General features: G+C 47.8%; 13 protein-coding genes across 14 annotated transcripts; 7 read left to right on the top strand and 6 right to left on the bottom strand.

Annotated features, from left to right (window-relative positions):
- Positions 1 to 418: 418 nt before the first annotated feature.
- On the bottom strand, positions 419 to 2,547 carry FOIG_09453 (uncharacterized protein; the record flags this gene model as incomplete). Its single annotated transcript, XM_031209729.1, has 9 exons — positions 2,318 to 2,547; positions 2,199 to 2,254; positions 2,019 to 2,146; positions 1,672 to 1,963; positions 1,522 to 1,620; positions 1,213 to 1,462; positions 1,004 to 1,160; positions 701 to 947; positions 419 to 647 (listed from the first exon to the last, which is right to left on the bottom strand). Exons 1-9 carry the CDS (start codon positions 2,462 to 2,464, stop codon positions 419 to 421), a joined length of 1,605 nt encoding a protein of 534 aa, XP_031060816.1. The 5' UTR covers positions 2,465 to 2,547.
- A 312-nt stretch (positions 2,548 to 2,859) lies between these two features.
- FOIG_09452 (uncharacterized protein) lies at positions 2,860 to 4,054 on the top strand (the record flags this gene model as incomplete). The annotated part of the gene is made up of 3 exons (XM_031209728.1): positions 2,860 to 3,357; positions 3,404 to 3,701; positions 3,756 to 4,054. 3 exons carry the CDS (start codon positions 2,860 to 2,862, stop codon positions 4,052 to 4,054), a joined length of 1,095 nt encoding a protein of 364 aa, XP_031060815.1.
- Positions 4,055 to 4,192: 138 nt separating this feature from the next.
- FOIG_09451 (uncharacterized protein) lies at positions 4,193 to 6,304 on the top strand. The gene is made up of 5 exons (XM_031209727.1): positions 4,193 to 4,620; positions 4,668 to 4,787; positions 4,833 to 5,031; positions 5,091 to 5,494; positions 5,544 to 6,304. The coding sequence occupies exons 1-5, from the start codon at positions 4,592 to 4,594 to the stop codon at positions 5,842 to 5,844; spliced, it is 1,053 nt and encodes a 350-aa protein (XP_031060814.1). The 5' UTR covers positions 4,193 to 4,591; the 3' UTR covers positions 5,845 to 6,304.
- Positions 5,704 to 7,843, bottom strand: FOIG_09450 (uncharacterized protein; the record flags this gene model as incomplete). The annotated part of the gene is made up of 2 exons (XM_031209726.1): positions 5,704 to 6,447; positions 6,519 to 7,843. The coding sequence occupies 2 exons, from the start codon at positions 7,841 to 7,843 to the stop codon at positions 5,868 to 5,870; spliced, it is 1,905 nt and encodes a 634-aa protein (XP_031060813.1). The 3' UTR covers positions 5,704 to 5,867.
- Positions 7,844 to 8,412: 569 nt separating this feature from the next.
- FOIG_09449 (uncharacterized protein) lies at positions 8,413 to 10,161 on the top strand (the record flags this gene model as incomplete). The annotated part of the gene is made up of 1 exon (XM_031209725.1): positions 8,413 to 10,161. The coding sequence occupies one exon, from the start codon at positions 8,413 to 8,415 to the stop codon at positions 10,159 to 10,161; it is 1,749 nt and encodes a 582-aa protein (XP_031060812.1).
- Positions 10,162 to 12,012: 1,851 nt separating this feature from the next.
- On the top strand, positions 12,013 to 15,060 carry FOIG_09448 (uncharacterized protein). The gene is made up of 2 exons (XM_031209724.1): positions 12,013 to 12,954; positions 13,017 to 15,060. The coding sequence occupies exons 1-2, from the start codon at positions 12,135 to 12,137 to the stop codon at positions 14,888 to 14,890; spliced, it is 2,694 nt and encodes an 897-aa protein (XP_031060811.1). The 5' UTR covers positions 12,013 to 12,134; the 3' UTR covers positions 14,891 to 15,060.
- Positions 14,883 to 15,777, bottom strand: FOIG_09447 (uncharacterized protein; the record flags this gene model as incomplete). Its single annotated transcript, XM_031209723.1, has 3 exons — positions 14,883 to 15,214; positions 15,266 to 15,652; positions 15,705 to 15,777. The coding sequence occupies 3 exons, from the start codon at positions 15,775 to 15,777 to the stop codon at positions 15,138 to 15,140; spliced, it is 537 nt and encodes a 178-aa protein (XP_031060810.1). The 3' UTR covers positions 14,883 to 15,137.
- Positions 15,778 to 16,736: 959 nt separating this feature from the next.
- Positions 16,737 to 17,886, top strand: FOIG_09446 (uncharacterized protein). The gene is made up of 2 exons (XM_031209722.1): positions 16,737 to 17,177; positions 17,227 to 17,886. Exons 1-2 carry the CDS (start codon positions 16,785 to 16,787, stop codon positions 17,860 to 17,862), a joined length of 1,029 nt encoding a protein of 342 aa, XP_031060809.1. The 5' UTR covers positions 16,737 to 16,784; the 3' UTR covers positions 17,863 to 17,886.
- An 88-nt stretch (positions 17,887 to 17,974) lies between these two features.
- Positions 17,975 to 20,096, bottom strand: FOIG_09445 (uncharacterized protein; the record flags this gene model as incomplete). Of its 2 annotated transcripts, none has more annotated exons than XM_031209720.1 (7): positions 19,962 to 20,096; positions 19,726 to 19,885; positions 19,118 to 19,671; positions 18,798 to 19,068; positions 18,465 to 18,747; positions 18,183 to 18,417; positions 17,975 to 18,131 (listed from the first exon to the last, which is right to left on the bottom strand). In XM_031209720.1, the coding sequence occupies exons 2-7, from the start codon at positions 19,795 to 19,797 to the stop codon at positions 17,975 to 17,977; spliced, it is 1,572 nt and encodes a 523-aa protein (XP_031060807.1). In that variant the 5' UTR covers positions 19,798 to 19,885; positions 19,962 to 20,096. The 2 variants fall into 2 exon arrangements, with proteins under 2 accessions (XP_031060807.1, XP_031060808.1); XM_031209721.1 differs by having other exon boundaries at positions 19,958 to 20,062.
- A 241-nt stretch (positions 20,097 to 20,337) lies between these two features.
- FOIG_09444 (uncharacterized protein) lies at positions 20,338 to 22,478 on the top strand. The gene is made up of 5 exons (XM_031209719.1): positions 20,338 to 20,548; positions 20,599 to 21,684; positions 21,735 to 21,864; positions 21,917 to 21,983; positions 22,031 to 22,478. Exons 1-5 carry the CDS (start codon positions 20,472 to 20,474, stop codon positions 22,162 to 22,164), a joined length of 1,494 nt encoding a protein of 497 aa, XP_031060806.1. The 5' UTR covers positions 20,338 to 20,471; the 3' UTR covers positions 22,165 to 22,478.
- FOIG_09443 (uncharacterized protein) lies at positions 22,374 to 24,462 on the bottom strand. The gene is made up of 2 exons (XM_031209718.1): positions 24,272 to 24,462; positions 22,374 to 24,199 (listed from the first exon to the last, which is right to left on the bottom strand). The coding sequence occupies exon 2, from the start codon at positions 23,718 to 23,720 to the stop codon at positions 22,527 to 22,529; it is 1,194 nt and encodes a 397-aa protein (XP_031060805.1). The 5' UTR covers positions 23,721 to 24,199; positions 24,272 to 24,462; the 3' UTR covers positions 22,374 to 22,526.
- Positions 24,463 to 25,315: 853 nt separating this feature from the next.
- Positions 25,316 to 25,820, top strand: FOIG_09442 (uncharacterized protein; the record flags this gene model as incomplete). Its single annotated transcript, XM_031209717.1, has 2 exons — positions 25,316 to 25,352; positions 25,411 to 25,820. 2 exons carry the CDS (start codon positions 25,316 to 25,318, stop codon positions 25,818 to 25,820), a joined length of 447 nt encoding a protein of 148 aa, XP_031060804.1.
- A 659-nt stretch (positions 25,821 to 26,479) lies between these two features.
- FOIG_09441 (uncharacterized protein) lies at positions 26,480 to 27,293 on the bottom strand (the record flags this gene model as incomplete). Its single annotated transcript, XM_031209716.1, has 3 exons — positions 26,480 to 27,034; positions 27,083 to 27,151; positions 27,201 to 27,293. 3 exons carry the CDS (start codon positions 27,291 to 27,293, stop codon positions 26,480 to 26,482), a joined length of 717 nt encoding a protein of 238 aa, XP_031060803.1.
- Positions 27,294 to 27,336: the final 43 nt, after the last annotated feature.

The raw sequence follows: 27,336 nt of genomic DNA, 5'->3' as shown, positions 1-27,336 counted from the left end.
CATATAACGTGAGATTCACGGGAGCGGGAGCAAGGATTTCGATCCCTGTATCGTGATCTACAGGCACATATGGAAAGTGGCCCCGGAAGTGTCAGAATACATCTGACGCTGGAATCCGCTTTCACTTTGTAAAACCAGATTCTCATAAAGAGTGGAGATTTTCTGACAGACCCAAGCCGACAATGGGTTGACATTCATTCCAGAATTATCTGCAGAGGCGGAGACAGACTAATTTTATCAGCTCCGATGATCCTCTTGTGATTCCTTGCTGACTTGACGGAACTTTGGGTCTTTTCCAGGTCATAAAGTCAGGTCATATTCGCATCTCCGACGGTCCGCTACTCTTCCGATTGGATCTATAAACAAAAATGTCGATCTATATTGTACGAGGTATTTGTTATGTAGATTCTTCCAGGTTTTAGTTTCCTAAACTGCCTTCGATGACGATCTCATCTCGGGAAAGATGTTGTTTCCGCCCTTTATAGAAGCAAGCGTAAAACGCGCAACCAGCAATAAACCCTGAAATACCTACAGCTCCATACATCCACACGAGATATGGGTCCTGAGAAACTGCGCCGAGGGCAATGCAGATCGCAGCAGCAACGGCGATGGTCAGCCAGAACAGAGCTGAGATGACAGATCGAAGACTAATAAATCATAATCAGTATATTGACTAAGGTATCATCGTGCGGATGCGTACTTCTTGGGAGCCTGTGTGAAGGCGAGCTCGAGACCTGTGATGATAACAAAGGCTTCAGACAAGGCCACGAGGATATAAGATGGCGCTTGAATCCAAACGTGAATACTGTTTGGTGGTGACTTGTAGATATAATGCTGAAGGACGCAGGCGTAGGCCATTGAGATGGAGGCGAACATGAAACCCATGAAGATGCGGGTTACAGGGTCAAAGTCGATTCTGTACTTTCGCAGAAGGGGATATACAATCACTGAAGCACCTAATGTTAGGAAATGGTAGGCTAGGATGTTCTAGTAGATTACTTACAGTCGAGGAAGGGAATGAAGAAGCAAAGTGCAATGGGATCGAGGTTCTGGAGAAGATCATTGGGTGTTCCGTGGAGAGCCATGGTCCCGGCTTGGGAGATGAGGTTATTCCACATCTGGTTCCAACAGATGAAGTAGAACGGGAAGAACAGGAACATCTAGACGCCATTGTAAGTCCTCATCTTGAAAGTCATGAGACGAGTCACTTACCTTGCAGCTCTTGAGTCCCCGTTGGACATCTCCAACATACTCATCAGTATATCTCTCTTGACTGGCCAGTGGGTATTTGTCGTTGTGGCCTGAAGCTCTAAGGACTGATGGTCGTGCATTGGGGAAGCCCTTCTCCTTGATGGCGATACTGGTAGTGCGGCACGCATCGAGAATGGCTGAGCCAACTGGAGGAACGCGGATGTACTTGTTTCGACCGGAGATGAACACAGCGGCGGATATGAGGATGGCACTGTTTAAAATGGTTAGCAGCTGTCGATGTGTAATTCAGGTGAGGGAGATTGGACTCACATTAATGGGACCAAGTACGCCAGCCAGAAAGAATGGTGGGCTTCAACATTGACTGTGATGAGCGGTGACAGGGCTCCAATGTTGACGACCCAGTAAAACCTTGACGTTGATTAGCGGGTGCATATTCCAGACTGAGTAAACGTGTCTTACCACATGAAGAGCCTTTGCACGGTGAGTTCTGGGTCAACAATGACCTCCTCTCCTGACTTGAGAGTCTTGAGAACCGGCTGCGAATGCTGATACTGCTCAGCACACATAGGCGTAACATTGGCCTTGATACCACCAGTTCCCAGACCAATTGTGACCATGGCAGCGATGAGGCCTCCAAGGCCGGCATTGTTAAGAAGGGCTGTAGGTGTTGAAGTCGAGACGAGGATGACGAGGCCGATGACATAGATGACGCAGGCGCAGCAGATGGCTCGGAACTTGCCAAGATATTGGTCTGGAGTTTATCACTTAGACATAAGCGATTGAGCAAGGTTGAGTTATGGACTTACCAGCGACGATGGCACCAATGACTGTCGAAGCGTAGGCCCAGAACTTGAAGAAGTTTCCGAGGGCCGTAGCAACAGCCTGACCTTTTCCAAGGGCACCTGGCAGATCGGAGCTAGGATCATATGGGTTGCTGAGTACTGTCAGTATCGCAAGAGGTGTAAAGTATCATGACAGTGACAAACTTGATGTAATTCTGGATCGGTCCAGAGAGACCAAAGTAGGTAAATCGCTCACCAAGCTACATGTCGTTAGTCAGTCCAACTACCCGTATCTCGAATACTCGGAAGCACTAGGTTCTTACCTCGACGGCCAAGATCAGCAGCGCAATCTTGGGTAGCTTATCAGGAACCCTCCGCAAACCGTGCCACTGCTCCTCACGTCCCGCAATGCTCTTAGCATCACAAGGATTGCTCTCAATCTTCTTCTCCATGTTCACTTCAGTCGTCATATTCTCCAATTCACTCGAGGTAATAAATAGATGATTCGGCTCTCGAACGATGGTGGGTTCTTCATTTCTCGGGATGCAACGCCCTGTATATAAACATCATGAGTTGGAGAAATTACCCCGGACCGGCAGACCCATTCTGCTGGGAACCCTGCTGAGAGATAACGCGGGGTCATCGCTGTGGGTTCTGATAGGCGGCGTTTGACGGCCTATCTGGCGCTATCAGGAGAGATAGCGTGGTTGATCGGCGTTGAGAACGCCGCCAATCAGGAGTGACGCCGATGTTAAAGGCGGTTTAGATGGGAGATAAAATAAGATGCTGTTCAGGAATAGTATTTTAATGAGATTTATCTAGTGAAGCTTATTAATTTTTTACTATTATCTTTGTTATTCTCGCCATGTCTTATACTACGACAGCAACCGAAGAGGTCACAGCTTCATTCCCGAGCCTCAAGCGTTTAGAAATAGGACCAGATGAATACCCTGACCTGGATCCGGAATGGCGAAAACTATGGAACACTCATGGAAGTTCCATGATTCGAGCTGATGAGGTCAGCATTGAAGAATACCGTCTCAATCCAGCAAAGTACAGCTTCACATATCCAACATGGAAAGGCCCCGAAGTCTTTCATGTTGAGGATAGACAAATCCCTGTGACAGCGCCAGAAGGCCTGATCACGATCAGAGTCTACACTCCAGAAGGCCCCGGGCCGTTTCCTGTTCATATCAACTTCCACGGTGGAGGTTGGGTACTGGGCGGTCTTCAATCGGAAGCGGCGTGGTGTCGACAAATATGCAACAAGGCGGCTATCAAAGTCATTGACGTTGACTATCGCATGGGTCCTGAATGTAGGTATCCAACTGCTATTTACGACTGCTGGGATGCTGTGAAATGGGTAAGGTCGAGCTTTCCATAAGGGATACTTTTCTAACTGTGTGTAGACCATAGACAACGCGACTGAGCTTAACGTCAACCCGAAAAGCGTTTCATTTGGTGGTCTTTCAGCCGGTGGTCACATGACTGCTGTTCTGGGCCACCTTGCTCGTGATGAGGGCATCGACATCAAGTTGCAGCTCATGATTGTCCCGGCCACAGACATGCGATACTGCAACTCCAAGATAAAACAACTCACAGCAGAGAATTGTCCTTATGAGAGTGTTTTGCAGCTCAAGGACGTACCCTGGGGACCTCTTGGGCGAGAACAATGGTTCTTGAAATATTTTGTTGGCGAGGATGCTGGTAAGCACAATTATGTTATCTCAAAGACAAAGTCATACTAACATAACTTGATAGACGAGCTTGAGGAAAAGCTGAACAACGAGTGGATTCTCACACCTGTCATCGCTTCAAACTTCAAAAACCTTCCTCGGGCGCACATCGTTACTGCAGAATTCGATCTGGAGCGAGATGAGGGGGAGTATTATGGGAAGTTGTTGAAGGATGGAGGGAATGAGGTCACTATGAAGCGTTATAGTGGTTGTCCTCATGCTTTTGCGCATTATAATCATCCGGAGAGGGGATTGGCTAAGAGTTTCGAGTTCATTGAGGATACGACTGAGTTGCTAAGATATGTACATGAGTTTAGTATATAAATCGAAAATTAGTAGTTGATATTATAGACTGATACTACAGACTGCTTTACTGGCTTTTTCGCAGAACAGGATGGTGCTTCCAATGAATGACTGTTTCGTTGATCGAGAACTACCCTACAGCGTGAAGGCGTTACGGTGAGAAAATGGCGGTTGTATAGAACAAGACAAATGACTCACTCGCATTGGATATCGCTCTTGCTTTTCTCGATGTTCGATATTTCTACCCCCCGATACCGACCGTTAAATTGACGAGTCATCGTACGATTCGTGTCTCAAAGTTCAATAATCTTTCCGTGGGGATGTTTCCCGCGGTCAACTCTGCAAACGCCACCAATCATATGCGACGCCGATGGAGATGGACAAGGGTTGGCCGAGACTAGGCGAAATCGGACATGTCCGCGGCTGTTAGTCGGCAGCGTGAAAAGATCGAGCGACGGAAGATAAATCTCAAGTCTCCTCCATACAGAAGTAAAGTCTTCTATCTAATCAGGAGTTCCATCGAGTATTATCTATTAATTGCATACCTGAAGATCAAGAATGGCGTCTGATAGCATTGTCATCGTCGGGTAAGTTGCCTACTCATAATCTGAACCTTCACTGACAAGGATTCAAGGGCGGGAATCATTGGCCTCGATGTCGCTCTAGTTCTGTCTCAACAAGGCTATGGAAAGAATATCACGGTGATAGCCGAGTACCTTCCCGGCGACACTTCACCATCATACACCTCACCATGGTGAGCCTCCATTCTTGTCATGCTGAAGCACTCTAACAAGCCCAGGGCTGGCTGCAACTTTTCCGCCATTTCTGGCACCGATGCCAATGCGATCAAATGGGATCGCCACGGCTATGCACACCTCAAGAAACTCGCTGCAGAAGATTCTGACAAGTCCTTCGTGAAAAGGACGCCGTCAATTGAGTTCTGGGATGATAATGTGCCGCATGACAAGATCAAGGCTATGGCTGATTATCTTGATGATGTGAGTCGATACCAAGTTGGCAGACTTCGGCTGCTGCTATAAATACTAACGATTTGTAGTTCCAAGCTCTGTCTGCTCAAGAACTTCCTGAAGGCGTCAAGTTCGGATGCGCGTTCACCACGTTGACCGTTAACGCGCCCGCTCACTGCCTGTATCTGTACAAAAGACTGAGAGAAGACTTTGGTGTGCGGTTCATCCGCCGAAAGCTCGGCAGTATCTATGAGGCGTACAACAATCCGGCCACGAAAGTTGTCTTCAATTGCACAGGCAACGCAGCAAAGACACTTGCAGGCGTACAAGACGAGAAGTGCTATCCAACTCGAGGTCAGGTTCTGCTCGTGAGGGCATCTCATGTCAGCACAAATGTTATGCGTCACGGCAAGGATTATGAGACGTATGTCATCCCGAGACCTGGATCAAATGGCAATGTAATTTTGGGAGGATACATGCAAAAGGGCAATGAGTAAGATCCTTGATTCTAAAGTTTAGACGAAAAACTGACAAAATGGCAGTGATAGCGCCACTTATTCGTCGGAGAGCGAGTCCATCCTCCAAAGGACAACGGAACTAAGCACAGAGCTGCAGCAGAGGGAACCTGAAGTCTTGGCTGCATTCGCGGGCATGCGCCCATCTCGCGAAGGTGGCGCAAGAATTGAGCGTGATGAGATCCCCGTCGATGGAGAAAGACGTGTGATTGTGCATAATTATGGTGCTGGTGGTACAGGCTTTCAAGCTGGCTATGGTATGGCGTTGGATGCTGTCAAGAGCATCGAGGATATTCTCAGCACCCTTCCCACAAGGTCATTATTGTAAGCAGAATTATATAGATGTGTAATTTATGTTCCCTGCTTTGACGCATCCAACGCAAGTTTCACGTGCGGTTCCAATTTGAGAACCTGATCGACTCCTCGCCAGAATATGGCATCCATTCTCAGTAGACCCAATCGAATGATTACGAAGGCATTGGCTTTGAGACGCATTTGCCTCCGTGTTGCTTGAAGTAGCTTCATCCATGAGAGTGCTTCTTCATAGGTAGCGGCCGAGACAAGCATGAACAACATGGCGAAACAGAGTGACGAGAATGCGCTTTGGCACCAAGGTGGCCAGTGTTCTGCTGTTTCGTCGCTCTTGAGGCTTTTGAGGAAGTCGGAATATTGTTCCAGAACTGTCTTCAGGCTCTTGCGTGGGGACCATTGATCCGAAGTGTTCGATGCTGAGGGGTGAGAATTTTGGGCGTGCACGGCAGCGCGCAGTATTAGTAGTTGTGTGTAATAGTAGCCGAGCTTGATAGACAATCCAGGCATTGATTTGTCATTGCTAGGGTCTGCTGACCTTGCTCCGTCGGTCTTTCTATATTCCAAAGTCTTGGAGAGCTCAAGAACGGTTGCTTGCATCTCTTCTGGCCGCTGAATAAGACTTGATGATCGAAGAGAGCAAAAAGGAGGTCAGTTTCAATAAACAGCGCTGGGTGACAGAAATCTACTTACTAAAGACGATCGAGAGTGGAGGCTAGGGAAGATGTTAGGGCTGAGAAATCCATTATATCAGCCCACTGCGATGGACCAAGTCCAGAAGCATGCTCGTCTTGAGTCGACAGCTCATCCACCAGCCAATTCTCGCGATTGATATGAGGTGGCCTTCCCAAAGCAGCTGCTAGCCACTTATCAAGCGCGTATATGAAAACCGACAGTCTACGTCTCGCAGCTATTTGGGCCGACGGGATATTCCACAGTGAGGGATCAAGATGAAGTCCAATGTTTGTAGCTACTGATACTAGCGTCCCCATTGTTGTCCATCGATATGATGCATCTGACACTAATGGGTTTGATGATGGTCGGGCGATGAGCAAGAAGAGCGTTTGAACGGTGGCCATGTTGGGAGAGTGGATGTCGAAATCAACTGCAGTATTAATGAGGACAGCCAGATCTTCTGCGTCAGGTGAGTCGTAAGCCATATCGATGCAGAGTTGGTCGTCGTACATGGCGAAGGGGAGTGCAATTGAGTAGATAGCTGCCAGCAAACAAGGTGCACTCGTTGCCGGATCAGGAGGGGACTCTGTTGAGAATATTGGGTAATGTGGTGGGATGAATCTGTTGTAAAGACTTATCAACCTCTTGCCCATGTTTTGAGAGACGGCCCTCTCAAGCTCCGCTCTTTGCGATGATATTGACGCGCCAGTATGTCCAGCCTCTTTTCGACTTTGAGCAAACAGCGATGGCTGTGAAATTAGGAACTGAACAGGTGGGTTGTTGTTCACTGATCGTATCGCGAGCTGTTTGAACTTGAATGTGCCATGCTCATCTGATTGATATCGTTGGAGGAGATAGGGATCCATATCTCCACTGAGTCCAAGCGTTTCTGGATGAAGATTTTCGTGTCCATCCAAAAGCGGGTAGATCTTGCTGTATGAGCCATCTGTTGATTCAGCCGCGGTAGATGGAGGGTCGTTATCAGGTGTTTGGAACATAAACTGATATTCAGGACCGTCTATGTCGAGATCTTGAAGGAAGTCTATATTGATATCCGGAAAGGTGCCAGTTCCTGTCGGTGAAACCATATCCTGCTCAAATGATGTAAGGGGCTCTTCAATGACTTCCTTAGATGGCCCGTCTACATCGTTCGCATCATGATGTCCAGGGCTGGTCTCGGTCGTTTGCTGCCTCTTGCGAGGTCGGGCGGCCTCTACAAAAGTGCATTCTCTCCCGTATTGCTGACATAACCGACATGGTGGGGAAGACTCAATCCGACAAGCTGTTTTACGAGAACGGCAGAAGTCGCAGGGTCTTTGCCGCTTGCTCATGTATTTACGCATCATGAGAAGTGGAAGAAGGAGGTTGAGATAACGAATCAGAAGTTACTAACATGATCGGAATTAAGCAGGCGGCACGTGATTGAATTCCGTAGTGGGGTCTGGTATAACTTAGGTAGAGCTAAATTTAGCTCCTGATACCAGCAGCAGGAGACTACGAGGCTTACTTCAACTTCCCTACGCAACTGTGACGCTTGATATGTTGATTGGAACTTTTAGGTAGCGAAGCTTGTTATCGTTAGGTGGCGCTGGGCTAAATGCTGAGAAGATTTCATGAGGCATGAACTTCTGGGAAGCTCGGACCCCGCATAAGTGATTTTCAAGAATGGATGCCTCCCAGGCGGCTGTGCCATGGTGCATGTGAGCTGAGTTGACTCAACCTAGGCTGCGACAGGAATTACACCACCAGCAAATCAAGTTTGCAGGAGTACTTCGCTAGGCATACTCAGATGTGCTTACGTTACCCCGCTTCTCATTATATATCAAGCCTAGCCTCGCAAATCCTGAACATCTGCCATAGCAGCGGCGCAGCGCATCGCATCCTGCGTCGAATCTCGTCATTTTCAATTTCGATGCGTCTAATTAACACGAGAACGCTGGAGCTTCACGAGTTCTCCGGCGAGAACGTACCTCCATATGCGATTCTGTCACATGTCTGGGGTGCCGAAGAAGTTACCTTCCAAGATTGGCAGGATCGCCACCTCGCAGCCTCAAAGCAAGGATTTTCGAAGATTAATAATGCGTGCAGCCAATCTCTGAGTCAGAATCTCGAATGGCTCTGGGTTGATACAAACTGTATCGACAAGACCAGCTCGGCAGAGCTGACGGAAGAGATAAACTCGATGTTTGCATACTATCAGAAGTCAGAAGTCTGCTTTGCTTACCTAGCTGATGTTCCTACATCCAGTAAGGATAGAGAACTGTTGTTTTTGCAAATTCGAGCCAGCCATTGGTTTACTCGCGGCTGGACACTCCAGGAACTGATAGCACCGCGTCATCTGGTGTTCTATGCGGCTGATTGGTCAAGGATAGGCAAAAAGGAAGGATCTTTGGCTGATTTAATCGCATCGATCACAAATATTGATACCATATATCTCAGCGGCAAGAGGAACATATCCAGGGTCTCCGTTTCGAAGCGGATGTCGTGGCTGGCGAACAGAAAAACAACGAAGCCTGAAGACATGGCTTATTGCATGCTTGGCATATTCGACATCAACATGCCTCTTGTCTATGGAGAAAAAAAGAGGGCCTTCCTCCGTCTCCAGGAAGAGATCATCAGGACTTGCAACGATCATACCATCTTCTGCTGGGAGTGGAACGATGACGTCCCGAAAGACTGGGCAAGTTTTCTTGCGCCGTGGCCGACCGTGTATAAAGGCTCTGGGGAATACGAACAACTCAACAGCGACGGGATATCTGTCTTTTCAATGACCAATGCTGGCCTGTCCATTCGGCTACCTGTCATAACAGCTTTCGGGGCTTCACATATCACAGCCAGCTCTTGGTTCGTCATGCTACAAGCGGCACCAGCAGCAAGCGCTACTCTCAAGCATCTAGAGGTAGCATGTCTTTCGGTTATGGGCCGTAGGGTAGGCGACTTTCTCTATGTCACACGGTTGTCTTACCCTCCTCGGCCCATGACTATATCGAGGGAATATGCGGCAAGCTTCAAAACAGAGTCTCTTATTGTGATGGATAGACTTTCATATCCTTCTAGACCCATGCATTCATCGAGGGCCGGTGAATCTCTTGTGATGAATAGATTCACACCCGGTGGGGGGTCCAGAAAGATGAAAAGCTCAACGGACGGCAGCGATGACAACACGGTCACGTTCATCCCCATCTTCGACTCGCCGTGTCTTCAGGGCCGATGGGACTTCCACGATCTATACGGGAGCGATATCAGCCCGCGATCGCTATTGAGTGCTATCACGTTGACAACTGACGCTGACAATATTGGGGTGGCGGCAATATTGATTACAAGAGCCGACAGGAATCCAGATCCAGAGTTTTATATCTTGCTTGGGGTAGAGAAGAGAGAAGACTCTTGTTATGCTACGGCGAAACTTGTGGAAGCACGAGAGGGTGATTTGGCATGGGACTCTGAAGGTTTGGAGAAGACCATGGCCCAATGGAGGCAACGAGTCACTGCAGGCCGTTCTGCCATCTCAGGGGCATATTATAACAAAAGTCTCGAATTGACAATGGTACTAGGGAGGTCTACTGATGTCATAAGAAGTACCAGAAACTATTACTTCGTGTGTTTCTATGAGGGCGACGTGGCATATAATGTGGCCAGAATGGCACGTGGAAGTTTATAGATGAATACTGGCCAGAACCGTCGAGTTCAATCTAGCACAATCAAGTTCTCCTCCTTGAAACATCAGGCTCAATCGCTCAAGTTCCTGATTCGCTTTTAGCCGCCCAACATGTTCGCCGGGCTGTATCTTCTAACTCAGTCTTTTCAAGGCGACCGTAAGCTTTCTTATTAGATGAAAATATGCCAAATATCTATCTTAGTGGTTTTAAGCGCCCGAAACTGGTCTTGCATGGGGGGGCGACTTGCTGGCGCTCAACAACGATGCCAGATAAACCAACCATACAGCTAGACCCAGGCCATGTGAAACAGCAACGAGACAAATTGCTGGAATTCGACTTTCTCGGTATTGAAAACATTTTAAGATCTTAAAAACCGATCAGCTTTGTATATGAAATTATTTTTTGATATATTTGTTCATCCTATGTAATCAACTTTTCTCTGGCAAGCTTATAATGGTTGATCCATTGGACTATACCGTAGGCTGGATCTGCGCCCTTGAGACTGAGTATGTTGCTGCACAGACGTTTCTGGATGAAAAACACCCTTTGTCGACTTTTATTTCCAAGAAGTGACCCCAATGAGTACATTTTAGGTCGAATGGGGCATCACAACGTCGTGATTGCTGTTCTTTCTGATGGATATGGCACATCGAGTGCAGCCAGCGTCGCGACCCATATAATCTTTAGCCTTTTCAATATCAGAATTGGACTGTTAGTCGACATTGCAGACGGTGTGCCTAGGGTTAGGGTTACTATCGAGGACTTCTAGGATTAGATTATTTACCCTCTACTCCCTATTTTCCGGAAGCTGCCCACTCTAGACTAGGCAGTACTACAGACCTTGGATAGATTTTTCAACCCTGAAACTTTCGTCTATATCTTTCAAACGGTCTCCGATAAGCATATACCACAGCTAGATAGAGACACCTAACACCAATATCTATTCAGTATTTCTGTTCCTGATGAACTCTGTGCGTCATGGAAGTCCTTTGATCCATCTGAAGTACGGATTTTTTATAAGAATATGGTTAGCCTGCCTTCTAATACGCCGCGCAAAGTCCTATTAAACGACAAGATAATTACATTCCTTAAGCTCATACGCCATAGCAATAAGCAGCCCCTTATAAATAAACTAGATATATATAGGAAGATTAACAGAGCCCAACTTAATAATAAGATAAGGATTTTATGCCTTTATGGCCTAGTGCAGAATAATGATGGTGTTACTTTGGGTCTTTTACTTACCTATATTAACTACAGGCATATAACACTATTATATATAGTAGAGCCGGGAACCGAAGTTTTACTAAGGGAGAGATAGGCTGCACAAATTCAGGAAGCTATTGGCCAACTACATGATGCTAGAATCGTTTAGGGAGATGCCAAACCGGACAATGTCCTAATTAATATAGGATACTTGGCTTATTAATTTTAGTGGTGGATACACGGAGGGATAGGTGCCCAAAATCCTTGCCGGGACAATGGAAGGTGATCGCATTGCTCTCGAGAAGATACTAGAATACATCCGCACCTAGAATATCAATCAGGAGGCTATTTATTTCCCCTCATTATTCGACCGTCACTTACTTTCCTGACTATGTGCACATTTCTAGCGTCTGACCCAACTTTTCACACCGTGTCAGATGAAGGATCTGGACCCCGCAACAATGTATGTGTTGGTCGTGAATAGTTCACTTTTTCACGTATATCAGCAAAAAGGTGATGGGTCTCGGTGCATGTGTTCACTCCACATCAAGATATACGCCCGACCAATTGCCTATGCTTAGCGTTGTTGCCTGATCCAGCTTCACACCGCTTTCTGTTCTAGTAACTTATTATACAGCCGCAGAACCCACGAGATGCATTTCCTATCTTTCTGTTTATTACCCGAACCTTTCCCAACTTGAACTGAGTGTCTTCTAAGTGAACCCTTTTCATTTTCCCACAGACCACAGCACATCAGAAACTAGCGAAGATGGCATCGTCCTTTTTTGCACTTTCGCAAACCCTTGGAGGAATCACCCACACTAAGATCAGTGAACTTGAAAAGCAGCGCACTATTTACGAATCACGAAAGGATAAAGTCTTGGAACAGGCCAATCAAGAAGATGATCGAACTGCAAGAATCAACCTTCTCCTAGAAGGAGTTGAGAATCTCAACGCTGAGGCTTTCCAAAGCCCTGCAGTCAAGAACATCAAGCACTGGCTCAGTCAGTCAAAATATGATGTTTCTGTTCCAAGCGAGTTCATGCAGGCCCATGAAGAACTACTTCGGTCGCACCTAGAGGTACCAAGTCGGAAACTAGCACTGGGCCACCTCTACGCTCGGCTCATCACGGAATGGATGACTGCCTCTCTCAGCGACCGTCCGGCCTCGGAGGAAGAATCTTACGAGGTTCTGGATCAACAAAAGGAGAGGCTGCAGCAGCTGTGCGACAAGTTTGAGCGAGTAGTCTTTGAGCCGCTGGAAACCGATGAAGTTGAGATTGATCTCTACCTCAACGAGCTGTTCCAAGGTGAACAAGGTGAAGAGGGTGCCAAGTCACTCAAGGCTCTGAGAGAGTCAATCGGTGACTCTTGCCAACAAATCTTTGGCGAAAAGGCGCCATTTGATTCCACGACACTCACGTGGTGTATCAATGGGCTACTCGCTGAGGATTTGCTCAGCGACCAGAAACAGGCCATTCTTCGAGACTTTCTTGAGAAACCGGTTGTTTTGGGAGAGATCGCCGATGTCCTCAATATGCGTTTCTCCAATATTAACAGCTGGGAATGGGATGCTGGTGAACAAGGCAGTAAGTCCTCCAGAATTGTTCTCTTCTAGCTGCGGAAGAAACAACTAACTCCATTGCACTAGTCCCTGTTCTTCCGAGGCAGCAGTTGAACGGTAAATACAGAATATGGATGGACGAGGATGTGTTGCAAGCAATTCTCATCCACTACATTGGGATTCAGTGTTGCGTTGCTCTCAAAAAGGCTCTCAACAGCTTCATTTACTCCGAGGATAGCTTCTGGAGGTGGCACACCGGGCCAGATCCTAGCCGTGATGAGAAGCAGCGCCGCATGTATTACTTGTCCAGTGGAGCTACTACTAGCTCGAATCTCACGAGCGAGAGAAAAAGGCAGTACACAAATGAGTTTTTCATGTCACAACTACCGGAGGATGTTGAGACGATTGGGGCTGGTGGCTATACCGATCCAACAGAGGAGCAAGACAACTCCAAGAAGCCCAACATTAAACAGAGCCTACTACGAACGCTCGCCACAGAGGCCACCATACAGAAAACCTTGAAGGGTGAAGTGTCATTGATACAGACCGACCTGGAGTGGTTTGCCACGGGCTTGTCCCATACAACTATTTTTGCCAACATGCGATTCTTTGGCTATACTGAAGGTGCCATTTCGTTTTTCAAGAAGGTTCTTCAGGCGCCTCTCAACGTGCAATCCTCCCCAGACTCGCCGATGACGGGCAGTCCAAGAGTGCGTCGTCGTGGAGTGCCGATGGCTCACGCGCCAGAGAAGCTCCTTGGCGAGCTTGTTCTCTTCGTCATGGATGTTGTGGTGAACCAACAGGATGGGATGCTACTTTACCGACTCCACGACGACCTATGGCTATGTGGCGAACCACTGCACTGCAAAAGGGCTTGGGCTGCTATGAACAAGTATGCCAAAATCCTCGGCCTCACCTTCAACAGGGGTAAAACCGGCTCTGTGTACATAACAGAGGGGGGGAAAGAGCGAGATCTCGACGTTGCGAGCGCTTTGCCTGAGGGTCCAGTCCGAGTTGGGCATCTATCTCTTGACCCCAAGTCGGGGATCTGGGAAATCGACCGTAAGGAGGTAGAGGGGCATATGAGGCAGCTGAAGAAGCAATTGGATGGATGCATAAGTGTGCTGGAATGGGTGCAGACATGGAACAGCTGCATGGGACGGTTTTTTAGTCATACCTTTGGCGAACCAGCAAACTGCTTTGGTCTGCATCACGTTGACAGCATCCTCGAGACTTACCAGATGATGCAGAAATTCTTATTCCCCGCGGCGTCAGATTCATCTCAAAGCAGCCACGGAGCCGTCAGTCACATCAAGCACATGATAAAATATCGCTTTGGGGTAGATGTACCGGATGCATTCGTCCATTTACCTGAACGCCTGGGAGGACTTGGTCTACGGAATCCCTTCTTGCCTATTCTGATGATTCGGGAAAGCATTGCAAAGAAGTCTCCAACCTCAATCATTCAAAAATTCTTTGATGCAGAAAAAGAGAGATATAAGCGATACAAGAAGAACTTCGACTCTCTGGCAAGTGTCGACAGCCGCATCAATGAAGCTGTCAAGGCCGCAGGAAGTGCAGGAACCGTCAGCTCTAAAACATTTAAGAACCTACTGTCGACTGAGGAGCTCGAAAATTTCTTCAGCATCAAAGAATACGCAAAGCACAGGGAGCTGACGAGTAATGCCTTGTTGAAGGCTTACATGGCGCTGAAGACTGTACCAGTCGACATTAGCCCAGATTTAGACGCTGATGTTTCGTGGACTCTTAAATCCACCCTAGGCGCCAATCTAAATAATTCGGGCAGCAAGACGAAAGAAGTTCGGTGGGCATTGCAGATGTATCGGGATGTGTTGCGCCGCGACTATGGAGGTTTACGTCTTGTGGACAAAGAACACCTGCCGCTAGGTGTATTAACATTACTACGGAGTAGAGCAGTAACATGGACGATGGTGCTGTAATATAGATTTCTATTAGCCAAAGCTAAAGAATAGAGTCTCGAGACGCATGGAAGTTTCTACCCTTTGAGTATGGTGCAAATTGACTTATGCTAGTCTAGACACCACCATGTTGCTCCTTGTTGTTAGTCTGCTGAGTACCTATAGGTGGGAGAACGCGAATATAAATCAACTAATACATATCTCCAGTAAATACCTGACACCTCGTTGACTGTCTAAATCCTTCCTTTATAGTTGACTGTAAGAAATACTATTCCTGTTTGATTCCAGACGATCTATGAAGCCGGGCTAGCAGCCGCTTTTGCATTTCCAATGACATCAAGGTCGCTGGCTCACATATTAGTAATTTCTCGATAATGCTCGCATGATGAAGCTTACGAATTACGGCATATGGCAGATATGCCCCAAACAGCAGAGTTTGCTTGGCCTCATGAGTGATAACCTCTGGACCCAGATGCCACATATCGTTGCAAACTATAGCCGTGCAAAGGCCCGTCACTGCACCGTAGACGACGGCTGCAAGCTCCCCAGAACCAGAGATCCGCTGTTTGGATAACAGTGCGTGGGTGAGATATAGTGCTAGAGGGAACTGCACAACAAGCTCAACATAGACTAGGAATTCGAAGAAGTGCCCAGGAATGTCAAGGTCATAATAAGGATCAGACATTGTTGTGATGTACCACTGACGATAGGCGACAAGAAAGTGGAATGGCGAGCCACGAGGTTGACATAGAGACTGCGGATAGAATGGAACAAAATCGACCCCTAGTCCAGTCATGAGTTACCTCCATGCGCACCACAGGCTGATTAAACTCACCTAGCATAGCAGTCAAATGGAGAACTACTATAAATAGATATAGATAATCGAGAAACGGCTTGTGCAGCGACATGATGAGGATGTTGTTGTGTTAACCCAGATTATGAAACTTGGAAAGACAGAAAAGATACGTGTGAAATTGTAAATATGAAAAAAAGAGAAGAGCGGGGTAGTACGATCACTCAAATACCAAGCCCGTGCATTATGCCAGCCCTGAACATGCCGAGCTGAGACTTATTAGTGCTGATACTGTACCAGCAAGGCACCATGATGATTGGCCAGAAAGTTGGTGATAAGCGCAAGGTAACAATTGTTAGTTGGCAGGGTGTTTGAAGTACTCGTGTGTCCTTTTTCTTTTTGGACACTTGGTTATTATTCATATCCTCCAGATCAGGACGGCAAAGTTAGTTCTCCGTAGGAGTCGGTGGATATAGCTTGCGCCTCAGCGCGGCTGTTCTCTTCGGAACCCATGGTAAGTCTCTCAACACACGCCAAGATAAGTTAGGAATTGCTGCAAGGCACGCTGAAAGTTTGGGTGGCATACCCCGCATGCCCTTCGGGGTAGCCCCTGCTTGATACCCAGGGCAAGTAGGGTCTCGAACAGCTCTAGCGAGGTTAATTGCACTCGCAAGACTCCGTCCAGGACCTCGAGGGCTGTGAGAAGATAATTTGCAGCGCCCCACGTGTCATGGGTCCCGATGCCACGTGTTTTCAGGGTTGCTTGAAATATATGGATGAATATTTCTAGAGCTTCTATATGCTGATCCCCGTTCCAAGTTGTGAGACTCAAGCAATACGCAAACCTCCTCCTGGAGTGTAGCGATATCGTGGAGCGCGGTGCTGGTCACTTGTTTGAACATCTTCCCTAACTTTATCTGCGATATTAGGTAGGCTGGGAATGTTTTAATTTCATCCCACATTATTAGAGTCAGCTGAACTTCACGCCATGATGACGGTTGAGATGACGTCAACCATCGTCAGAAGCCTTTTTAACCATGACTTCAATGGAGCATTCAGTCTCAACCTAGACAAAACAACATCTCACTTGTCCACTGTTTTCACCTGCTGGATACTCTTAATATGGTGATCCGATATCAAGGGTCTCAAATGCCCATCTCGTTCGCATCATGCAGCATCCCCATGAAGATCAAGGCCAGCCTTCCCGATAAGCTTGGCGCCATTCGAAAAGCCGGCTTCGACGGAATTGAGCTTTCTATGCCTGATATCCTTGACTATGAAAAACTTGTCAGTGGATCTCAACCAAAAGAGGACGACTATGACACGCTTGCGAATGTCGCGAAGCAGATCAAGTCGTTGACGGATGAACTAGGCCTCAAGATTATGATGCTTCAGCCTTTTGCGAATTTTGAGGGATGGAAGAAAGGTGAACATGATGAGAAGAGAAAACAGGCTTTTGATAAGGCGAAGGGCTGGGTCAAGGTTATGGAGGCTGCCGGCATCACATTGCTTCAGGTAAATCCGCCCACATTAAATATGCTACCAGCCCGCTAATCAATCACAGGTTGGTTCATCTGACTCTGAAGGCATCTCGTCCTCATTCGACGACTTAGCCTCCGATCTCGCAGAACTAGCAGACCTTCTCGCCGAAAAAGGCTTCAGCATTGCCTACGAAAACTGGTGCTGGGCAACCCACGCCCCAACCTGGAAAACAGTCTGGCAGATCATTCAAAAGGCAAACAGACCTAACATCGGTCTGTGTCTCGATACGTTCCAAACCGCGGGTCTCGAGTGGGGTGATCCAACTACCAAAGACGGTCTAATCGAAGCAAGCAGTGACGAAGAGCGCAAAACTCGCTGGCACAAGAGTCTTGAAGAACTAGCTTCCACTGTCCCGGCAGATAAGATTTATCTCCTTCAGATCTCAGATGCGTACAAGATGGATCCTCCTATTGAGGATAAGAAAGACGAGGAGGGAAGTCGACCTAGAGCGAGGTGGAGTCATGATTATAGGCCTTTGCCGTGTGATGGAGGGTATTTGCCTGTTCATGATATGCTACATGCTGTGCTGAAGACAGGGTTTAAAGGTTGGTTGTCTGTGGAGGTGTTTGATGGGCTTGAGGGGGAGAATACGGATATGAATGAGTATACGGTCGCGGCTGTTGAGTCGCTGAAGAAGCTCATTCAGGTTAGTGAATGATCAAGTTTACTGGTCTCATGAGAGAGGGATTATGAGGTGCAATGGCAAAAGTTATATCACGATCGTTTCTTATTTCTTGCTATGCATATACTCTTCTTTGCCTTTTGTTACATCAGGACACCTTGCTCGTAACAGCAGTGTACTCCATCAAATCCCCCATGGCATTCCCGTGCTCACTCTCAATAACCTCAGCATGCTTCACAGAGCGAGGTGTAATTGAGCAAGGGAACGGCAACGGGCTTGAGTTGAAGCCCTCCGAATAAGCGAAGCTGTCCAATATTAGCATCCAGCGTTTTCTTGTGCTCACTCATTCAACTTACATATCAACATCAACGTCTCGCCCCTTCTCATCCTTCTCAGGGTTGACTTCGAAGCCCCATAGAATGCGTGCAATGTTAAGCGTAACGGATGCAGCTCCGAGGTGCATGCCTGGGCAAATTCGTCGGCCCCAGCCAAAAGCACTGTGGCCAAGTGTACCGGGATATTCTCGCTTTTCCATGAAGCGCTCTGGTCTGAACTCATGAGGCTCAGGGAAGTCGGCTTCGTTAAGGTGCACTGACGATGTCAGCCATTATCAAACAATCAGTGAATGTGATACTTACGGGTCCAAAGTGGTGCGATGATGGTACTTCCCTTGGGAATAAACATGCCCTTGTAGACGTGATCTGCAGTGCTAGCATGGGGTGTACCTCCTAGTACAGCAACAGGTCTCCATCGAAGAGTCTCGGATGCTATAGCTCTGACGTATTCCAGCTTTGGCAGATCATCAAACGTGGGTAGTCTAGCACTTCCTACTACTCTGTCCAGCTCTTCTTGAGCCTTTGGGATGAATTGAGGTCCGAACTTGACACAGGCGAGAAGGAAGCTTGCGAGTGACCCCGCGGACTGTCAAAATGTCAGTCACAAAGTCCTCTGTCACGAAAGAGTAGACTTACGGTCTCAACACCAGCGCCGAAAGGTGATCCAGCCGTATAAGCAATTTCCAGATCATTCATACCCAAGCTCTCTTGCTCTTCGAGAAGATGTTTCGCGAAGCAAGTTGGTGCAGTACCTTTAGCGACCTTTTCGCGAACCTCATCCATGAGTTCTGTATAGAGTTGGATATCTTTCTGACGTTGCTGAATAACTGCCTTCTTCCACGGGGCCAGGAAGCTAGGGAGATATTTTAGAGCCGGATAGCGCTCGACGGCGTACTTTCCGGGAATACTACAACACTGTTAGCGTCAGATAGTTTATGGAGTAGATGTAAACTCACTTGACCATAGTCAGACGCTCCATGGCCTCAGCATTGCGTCTCACCACAATATCGCTCCTCACATCCTCAACCCGCCGCCCATAAGTAACAGTAACAATAACCGACGCAGCATACCTCTCCAAATGCATCCTGAAATCAGCAGGTCTCTTCAAAAGATCAAACATCAAAACCTTGGACTCAAGACTCTGAACCGGTCTATACGTCTCACTCTGTCTCTGCATAAACCCACTATGCAATAACTTCCTCCACCGTCTCCAATACGAAGCATAAGGCGCCATAAGACCTCTCATACCGCCGGAGAGTAATTCACCGCCCATGATGAATCGTGGACGGGAGGAGAATACGGCGCCGCGCTTCTCGAGAAGATCCCAGGCTGCTTGGGCGGAACCGAGTATTATGGTTGGTGTTGGGCCGAGTTGGAGATAAACAACATCGCCGTATTGCTGGCTGAGTTCTTGGAACCAGAGCCATGGCTTGCGGATGCCGGTTCTGATGGTCTTGGGGCCTGGGGGGAGTTGGGAGCGGTGGGAGTAGAGTTTCCATTCTTGTTGGAGCTGAAGTTGTGAGTATTGGTAAAGGGACGGTTGTCATTGGTGGATCATGCTTACCCTTGGGAATATGAGGGCGAGATATGTCAGGCCCAGAGCGACGACGGCGTAGAGGATGAGTTTTACCACCATTTTGTCAGTACTCACAGTGAGTTTCACCGAGCCCTGCCAGTACTGAAAGATTCACAGGCTGACAGCTTGGTAAAAGTAAGAGCTGTATCTGGAAGCGAGATGTATGTCACTTGTCAGTCAGCTATCATCCGGTAATAAAAGAAGCCGAAAACACGCATACATACAACCGAAACAACCTCAACTGCCACCCTCAACTGCCGACCCAAAAGACTGGATAAGCACCCCCGCGTCAACGACTCATACTAAAGGCATTAAAGGATGCTCTAATGACTCTAACTTCTCGAGGCGAGATGTCATGTTATTCCCAACCCCGCGTTCTAAACTACAACCGGTTATGCCGAGATGTTTAAACCCGGGGTCTCCACTGAGCTAGAGATTGGTGGATCCGGGGGGGGCAAGAAAACATCTGATTTGAGACAAGATGTCTAAATAAACTGGTCTACAGGTTATGGAACTTATTGCTGGGTTTACCTGAGACTTTTTGTCACCTAGGATAGATGTCCCACGTTTTCTTGTCTCCCCTAGATTGGTGGGACACTCCGACATCCTTGTTTTTCGGTTAATTTTACCCCGAGTTTAGATAAAGAGGTTGCATTGCATCGCTTTGGGAAGAATATGCTGAGGATACTGATTGAATCATTATTGTCTTTGAGTAAATCTGAACGGCTGCAAAAATGAAGAGTGACGCTTGGCTTAGCAAGCCCTTCTTGACTTCTATATTCCTTGGAATAGGAGGCTTTCTCTATGGATTGTAAGTCCGTAGCCTTATCAGTCATCTCTATCATGCTAACACACTGGCAGTGACTCCGGCATCATCACGCCAAGCTTGGCGCTGAGCTCATTCCTCACCTACTTCGGCAAACCAGACCCTCCCCTTCGAGGCGCCATTGTGTCTATGTACCAAGCAGGAGCTTGGTTGGGCAGTGCCTCAGTCGGTATCACCAGTGACAAACTCGGTCGTCGCAAAGCCATTGCTTTCGGTTGCATCTGGGGTGTCATTGGCGGTGCGATCATGGCCGGCGCCGCTCATGTTGCCATGCTCATCATCGGTCGACTCCTCGTTGGTTTTGCCGTTGGTACCATCACGGGAGTATCTCCCGTGTTTGGAGCAGAAATTGCAAAGACCCATGAACGTGCGAAAGTCACGGCTGTGAATCAGATGATGACAGCATGGGGTTTCTTCGTTGCGCTGTGGATTGGTGTTGCAGAGGGCAAATGGCATAATGCGAATCAATGGCGCCTTGGGTTTGCGATCCAAAGTATTCCTGCTCTCATCCTTGGTGTTGGGGTCTTGTTTCTCAGTGAATCACCCCGTTGGCTTTGTCTCAAGGGCCGCCATGATGAAGCGGAGAAGGCTTTTAGAGCTTATCACTACGATGGAACCAATGATGATTGGTGCCGAACTGAGTTCACTGTCATTCAAGTCAACATCTCTGAGGAGCTGCAAGCTCAAGGGCGCCTTTCTTGGGCAGATCTAGTCAAGACTCCAGCGTTCAGAAAGCGCCTCTTTGTTGGTTCGTTCGTCTGGGCTGCTGCTATGTTATCTGGTATTTCTTTCGTGCAGTACTACCAGACTGCTATCTATGCCACGCTTCAATTCAGCGAGGATCGTCAACTTCTCGTCAGTGGCCTCTACGGCTCTGTCGCCCCAGTCGCTTGTCTCATCTCTTTGTTCTTTGTCGATAAGATTGGAAGAAAGAAGATTCTTGTTATCAGCTCGTCGCTGTTGTCGTTGTGCTATTTGATCATTACCATTCTGGCAGCCCGTTTCCCTGCTGTTCCTGGCATGCCGACCAATGCTGCGGCACAGAGGGGTTTGATTGCGTGTATTTTTGCTGTGTCGGCGAATTACTCTGCTCTTCTTGGACCGATGACCTGGATTATTCCGTAAGTCCTCCACAACAGTAAGCTTAGAGCATTTACTGATCTTTCAACAGTCCTGAGGTTTTCACCACTGAGCTACGAGCAAAGGCAAATGCCATTGTGCAGGTTGTCCACTACTCTATCAGTCTGATCATCACGCAATGCTCGCCCATCGCTTTGGCTGCCGTGGGCTGGAAGTACTATGTAAGTACAGCCACGATCTCTGGCCGATAATCAGCCCTGACATGCTTTTTAGATCCTCTTCGTTCTCACCAACGCAATGTGCGCTCTTATCTTCTTCTTTGTATATCCTGAGACGCGCGGTAAGTCAGAGCTTCGGGATTGGATTTCACCAACTAACAAATTGCAGGCAAATCACTGGAAGAGATCGATGAGATCTTTGGTGATGTCAAGATTGTCCATGAAGAGGATGTCCGGTTCTCAGAGAAGACTGGCGTCGAAGCAATTGAGACACGGGATCAGCGCATTATGCAGGGATCTTAGAGGGGTCCCGAAGGGAGCGAAAAAGCTTCTGATATCTAATAATGGTGCCAAAAATACCTGGTCGAAAGACACACCAACCCGAATATTATTATTACTTAGGATAGGTTATACGTAGCTTACCTGAAAATATTCATCACTTGAGATAGAGGTCGCAAACCTGAGGTCGAATACTGTTGGGGTACATGTATTTACCCATCACAAAGTAAGAAGGGTTTTATGTGGCCCATTGAATAACAGTGGGATCTATATCGATATGTAGTATATTATGTCTTCTTATAATACTCAGGTATCCCTTTCCAATGACTAAGTATATACAAAAAGGTTCCAAGCGTCAAGCTCAGATAGTGTGTGTATGGGGCAGCTTAAAGGCACTGAGAGTACCACTCGCTGTGCTTGGTGCACTTCAGACCAGAGGCGCACTTGGTAGGGCCGGTATAGCCAGCACCACCACCGCACTGAGCATAGGCAGCAGCAGTAGCGCTTGAGGTAGTGTCCTTGGCAGGCTTGGCCGCAGTTTGGGTAGCAGCCTGCTTGACAGTGGTGGTGGTAGGCTTAGCAACAGCAGTCTTGGTGCTAGCAGCCTTGGACGAGACGGGAGTAACAGCCTTCTCAGATGAAGTACCCTTTGAGGCAGAGCTAGAAGCAGTAGATTGCCAGCCACGCTTGCGAGAAAGCTCGTACCACCAGTTTCGCAACATCCAGCCATCAAAGTCAGTGACCTTGGTGGATGAACCAGCAAGCATGATGAAGTTGGTCTGGCCGGTGGGAGTCCAGTCGTAGAAATCGTCAAGGGCGAAAGTATGGCCGATCTCGTGCTCGAGAATGTGAATGTCCTTTTGACCAAGGAGATCCATGAAGTACTCCCGGCCAATGCGCTGTCCCCAATCACCACCGGCTCCGCCCTGCATACCGTCGGTCAGCCAGAGGGAGTTATCGTAGTGTCGCTCAGCTCCTCCGGGGCAGCTGCTGTAGTCACCGTCCTGGTGGAAGAAACGGCCGCACTTCTCGGAGCACTGGGGAATGCCCTCGGCGTCGGTGTCGGTGTAGATATCAAGACCTTCAGTAGAGCCCTGGAGAAGGCTCTTGTTCTTCACAGCCCATCCAACGACATTGATCTTGACTTCCTCGTAGGGAAAGTTATCATAGCCGGAAACCCACTTCATCCAAGCACTATACGAGTCCTGAAGAGCAGCAGCAACCTTGGTGCGCTGCTCAGCAGTCACAGAAGCGCTAGACTCCCAGCGAACGCAGACGTTAAGCTGGCCCTTTCCAGCGATGACTTGGTCCCAGCCATAGTTCTTAAAGCCGAGCGCGTCGCTGTAGGTTTTGACTTCGTGGTCCCAGACTTCTTTGAGGGGGGTGGCGAGGTTGGAGGGCGGGTTCCAGCCGGACTGGCGCTTGGTGGGACGGTTTCGGGGGATAGAGGCCCATGAGCGCGACTTGAGAGGTGTGAGAGCTTTCCAGACGGAGCCGTCGAGATCGGAGGTGGCGGAGTTGGGGTGGGCTACGGTCGACGTAGCGAGGGCCATGAGGCCAGCGGCTGAAGAGAAACGCATGGTGGTGGTTGAAAGAAAGAATGTGAGTTAGCTGAACGAGTGTTGGGTTGGAAAGAAACGAATGAACAGAAAACGAATGTCTACCAGAGATGCTTGCTGAGATTCTACTTACACGTCCTCAGCTCATGTTATATATGGAATCGAATAATGTCCTATTACGAGATGGTGAGAGAGCCTGATTGGCGGAATAATAAGACGGAAACAATAGACTCTCCATCGTGAGAAGTTGATCCATAATTCTCGGTTTGTTCAAGGACAGGGCTTTTGTGTCTGTGCTCTTCCGGTTTCTCAATCTCCTAATGTGGTCCATCTCCCCGGTATGGCATGTCATCGTGCCAAATGGGGCAGTTTTTAGCATCTTGTTGACGCCCGTGTAATTATCCCTTGTCATGGACCAGTTCTTTGGCATTGTCGTCGGCGAACCTTATATTAAGCTTCGAGGAGATACTTTAATAGTCTTTGAGTTTACCTATTTTATGCTTAAAAAATACTGTCAGTCGAATTTCGTTTTCACCCGAGCCGATGCGAATTTGCTCAATGGAAATTCTTACTCGCACTTTCATCAGTCCCGGAGCTGCTTCAAGAGTTCACATGGAAGCTCGTATTCTTGCAATTCATCTCCGCCAAAACATCCTTCGTTTCAGGCCATGATCAGATAGTAAAATCGCACGGAATTTGCCGTTAGTGTCAGTCTACTCTACTCTTTGGTGGTGCTGCTGATGGTCTGTTTCATGTTCCAGCGCTTGGTTCATCCTTAATCTGGGACAAGCAAGGTTCATCCGAACCCGCGCATAGAAATGGATCCGATAAGTGGATATAAGATCGCATCTGAGTCTTCGGACTATATAATCCTTTGAGCGATGGATTTGATCGGAAACAATTGTCACGATGCCTTGATCTATAAATTTTGACTTATACGCGTATCCCTTATAGCACGTGAGCTGAACCCGAGGTTGCTTCGGCCAAATGGAGGTGGTCCCAGTGGCCTCTTGCAAGCCTACCTCTTATCGAAACTTGGTGTTCAAGTCTCTCGTGATTGAACGCTACCCAGAAAGACTCGGAGCGCCCAAAGCTCATGGGCTCTCTCCCAGGTCACTCGAGATATGTCGCCAGTTTGGCCTAGACGTGGATCATATCAGAAGCCTAGGTACACCGAGAGATGATGCATATTGGGTCAATTTCCTCACAACCCTCTCTGGCGAAGTCTTAGGACAGCTTATATATGAACGTATGGATAAGGGTGTTCTCGATCATACACCTGAAATGATCCACAATATCGCCCAGCCGGATTTTGAGGAATATCTCGGTGAAAGGTTATCGAATGAGTATCGCGTGGATATTCAGAAAGGAGTGCCGTTTTTTTCTTTGGCGCAGTCCAAAGTTACAGTCACGACTGTGGTTGAAGAACGCGCGACTGGGTAACTAAACTATTCAAGATCAGATCAAAGTATTTTATAGCCTGTGACGGCGCCAAGAGTAAAGTCTGCCAGCACGTGGTATCGAGAGCGACGGCGAAGACTCGTTTGGGTTTGATACCACTCGTTTCTATCACGACAAACATTACTGACATATTCTACTTATACGAGACTATGATGATGATTCATTTCAGCGTAAACCTTCGGGAGGTTGTAGGTGATCGCGTAGGCATGCTCCACTGGTTTTTCGATCCCCGGTATCTGGCTCACTATAGCCTACAATCTCTCCGGAAATGCCGTCCTTATCACCCATTTCGACTCTGACAAGTACCCAGTTGATACGTGGAATAAAGATCTCTGCCAACAGGTGCTCAAGGGAGCCATCGGTAAAGATATGTCCCTCAAGGTCTTGAGCTACCGCCCCTGGATCCTGAGTCGAAAAGTCGCAAAAGCATACCGGGAGGGAAATGTATTTCTTACAGGAGACGCAGCGCATTTGTTTCCACCCACGGGAGGTCTGGGTCTCAACTCCAGCCTTGCAGATGTTTATAACCTTGCTTTCAAAGTTGCCCATGCCTTTCACCGTCCTTCCAGTCCTACCCTTCTCGACTCTTATACCGAAGAGCGCAGACATGTTGCCGAAGTGAACTCACGACAGAGTGTCAAAAACGGACAGAAGATCTGACTGAGAGGCAGAGCGCTGACAGATAGCCTGAGACTAGGCCGCCGTTGATTGATAGTTTTGAGCTTAGGATATCTTAACGACATACGAAGTGAATAGGGTTGTATTAGCTACCTGCGCTAACTGTAGGGGCCTACCCCCCTGCACTATTTGACCGTGACACGAGATACATTAAGCCAAAACAGCAAAAAATTATAATTAACTCAGAGTTTATATGTTATTAAGCACCAACTTAAATTCTAGCAGAGAACAAGCTCTTAATTAGTAAATTTAATTATATACATCTATGCATAGGCGATGTCATTGGCGAGAGAATATAGCCCTGTCCTTGTAAAGATTATAATAAATAAGTTAAGTATAAGGCTCAAAATACCTAGCTTATAGATACTTGTAAGTACTTTTATAAAAGGTTAAATATTTATAAATGCTTAATTTAAGGAAATACTTATATAGAAGCAAAACTGTAAAGAGAATTAGGCTAGCCGACCTTTCTGAAAACCTGCCCGGCTTGTTGTGTATCATGATCCCTCGGGGTAAGGTAGGTGAATCTCTCCTTGTGGAAGCTTCCTAGGTAAAAGTTTATATTGGGAGTGACCTAAAGACTAACAGCCTTAGAATCCTTATAACTATTACCCTATCGTTGCCTGGTCTCGGATGCACACTTAAGCAGTAGTACCAGCCTTGGCTTGAGTGTTGCTGTTGGCGTTCTTGTTGGCGTTGGTGTTGGCGTTGGTACCAGTTTTGGCTGCTCCGTTGGTAGCACCAGCGTTGGTGTTGGTACCAGTTTTAGTTGCTCCGTTGGTAGCACCAGCATTGGTGTTGGTACCAGCCTTCTTGCCAGCCTTCTTGCCCTTCTTTCCACCCTTCTTACCCTTCTTGCCTTTCTTACCCTTCTTACCCTTCTTGCCTTTCTTTCCCTTCTTTGCTCGGGCTACAAGCTCGCTAGCTTCCTCTTCGGTGTCTTCCTCGACATCCCTGGTGGTAAGCTCATTGGTGTCTTCTTCGGAATCTTCCTCGACGTCTCGCGCTTCAAGTTCCTCAGCGACTTCATCTCGCTTGCCATTCTTGTTGCAGTTATTGGTAGCCTTGGCAGCAGCCTTGCCGTTGGCTCCTTGGTGATGGCGGGCGACGAGTCCCTCGACGGCTTCCTCGTCCTCATCGTCTCGCTTGGCCTTGCATCCCTCGACCGCCTTGGCCTTGGCACCCCCATGATGGGGCTATCCTTGTTAGTTGATGAATGGGTAGAGAAAAGTGGAGGAACTTACATCTCGCGCCTCAAGGGCATCGAAGACGGGGAGTGCTCTGACTGGAAGAGCAGCAGCAGCCACCAAGGCCTTGCAAGCTATCAGCTAGACACTAACAAGATCGCAAAGAGTCACTTACCACAACTCGTCCAACGCGAACGCGTGGGACACGGTTGTCCTGGGCAAGGGCCTGAGCGGCAAGAGTGGCGACGATAACATTAGAGAAATACATCTTGAAGGATAAAAGATATGAAAGAGGTTAAATGAGTTCTGAA

The sequence above is a fragment of the Fusarium odoratissimum genome (assembly GCF_000260195.1).
Source record: "Fusarium odoratissimum NRRL 54006 unplaced genomic scaffold supercont1.15, whole genome shotgun sequence".
Taxonomy (NCBI): domain Eukaryota; kingdom Fungi; phylum Ascomycota; class Sordariomycetes; order Hypocreales; family Nectriaceae; genus Fusarium; species Fusarium odoratissimum.
The sequence above is the reverse complement of the archived record's forward strand: the minus strand, read 5'-3'. Positions and strand labels throughout refer to the sequence as shown.

What these genes read in the sequence shown, in the direction of transcription:
- FOIG_09446 (XM_031209722.1), top strand. Translation starts at nt 16,785, where the DNA reads ATGGTGATCCGATATCAAGGGTCTCAAATGCCCATCTCGTTCGCATCA. An exon ending in CCGGCATCACATTGCTTCAG is followed by an intron (nt 17,178 to 17,226) that starts GTAAATCCGCCC and finishes AATCAATCACAG; the next exon opens with GTTGGTTCATCTGACTCTGA.
- FOIG_09443 (XM_031209718.1), bottom strand. Translation starts at nt 23,720, where the DNA reads ATGCGTTTCTCTTCAGCCGCTGGCCTCATGGCCCTCGCTACGTCGACC.
- FOIG_09444 (XM_031209719.1), top strand. Translation starts at nt 20,472, where the DNA reads ATGAAGAGTGACGCTTGGCTTAGCAAGCCCTTCTTGACTTCTATATTC. An exon ending in GGAGGCTTTCTCTATGGATT is followed by an intron (nt 20,549 to 20,598) that starts GTAAGTCCGTAG and finishes ACACACTGGCAG; the next exon opens with TGACTCCGGCATCATCACGC. An exon ending in CCGTGGGCTGGAAGTACTAT is followed by an intron (nt 21,865 to 21,916) that starts GTAAGTACAGCC and finishes CATGCTTTTTAG; the next exon opens with ATCCTCTTCGTTCTCACCAA.
- FOIG_09448 (XM_031209724.1), top strand. Translation starts at nt 12,135, where the DNA reads ATGGCATCGTCCTTTTTTGCACTTTCGCAAACCCTTGGAGGAATCACC. An exon ending in GGATGCTGGTGAACAAGGCA is followed by an intron (nt 12,955 to 13,016) that starts GTAAGTCCTCCA and finishes CCATTGCACTAG; the next exon opens with TCCCTGTTCTTCCGAGGCAG.
- FOIG_09451 (XM_031209727.1), top strand. Translation starts at nt 4,592, where the DNA reads ATGGCGTCTGATAGCATTGTCATCGTCGG. An exon ending in CCATCATACACCTCACCATG is followed by an intron (nt 4,788 to 4,832) that starts GTGAGCCTCCAT and finishes TAACAAGCCCAG; the next exon opens with GGCTGGCTGCAACTTTTCCG. An exon ending in TACATGCAAAAGGGCAATGA is followed by an intron (nt 5,495 to 5,543) that starts GTAAGATCCTTG and finishes ACAAAATGGCAG; the next exon opens with TGATAGCGCCACTTATTCGT.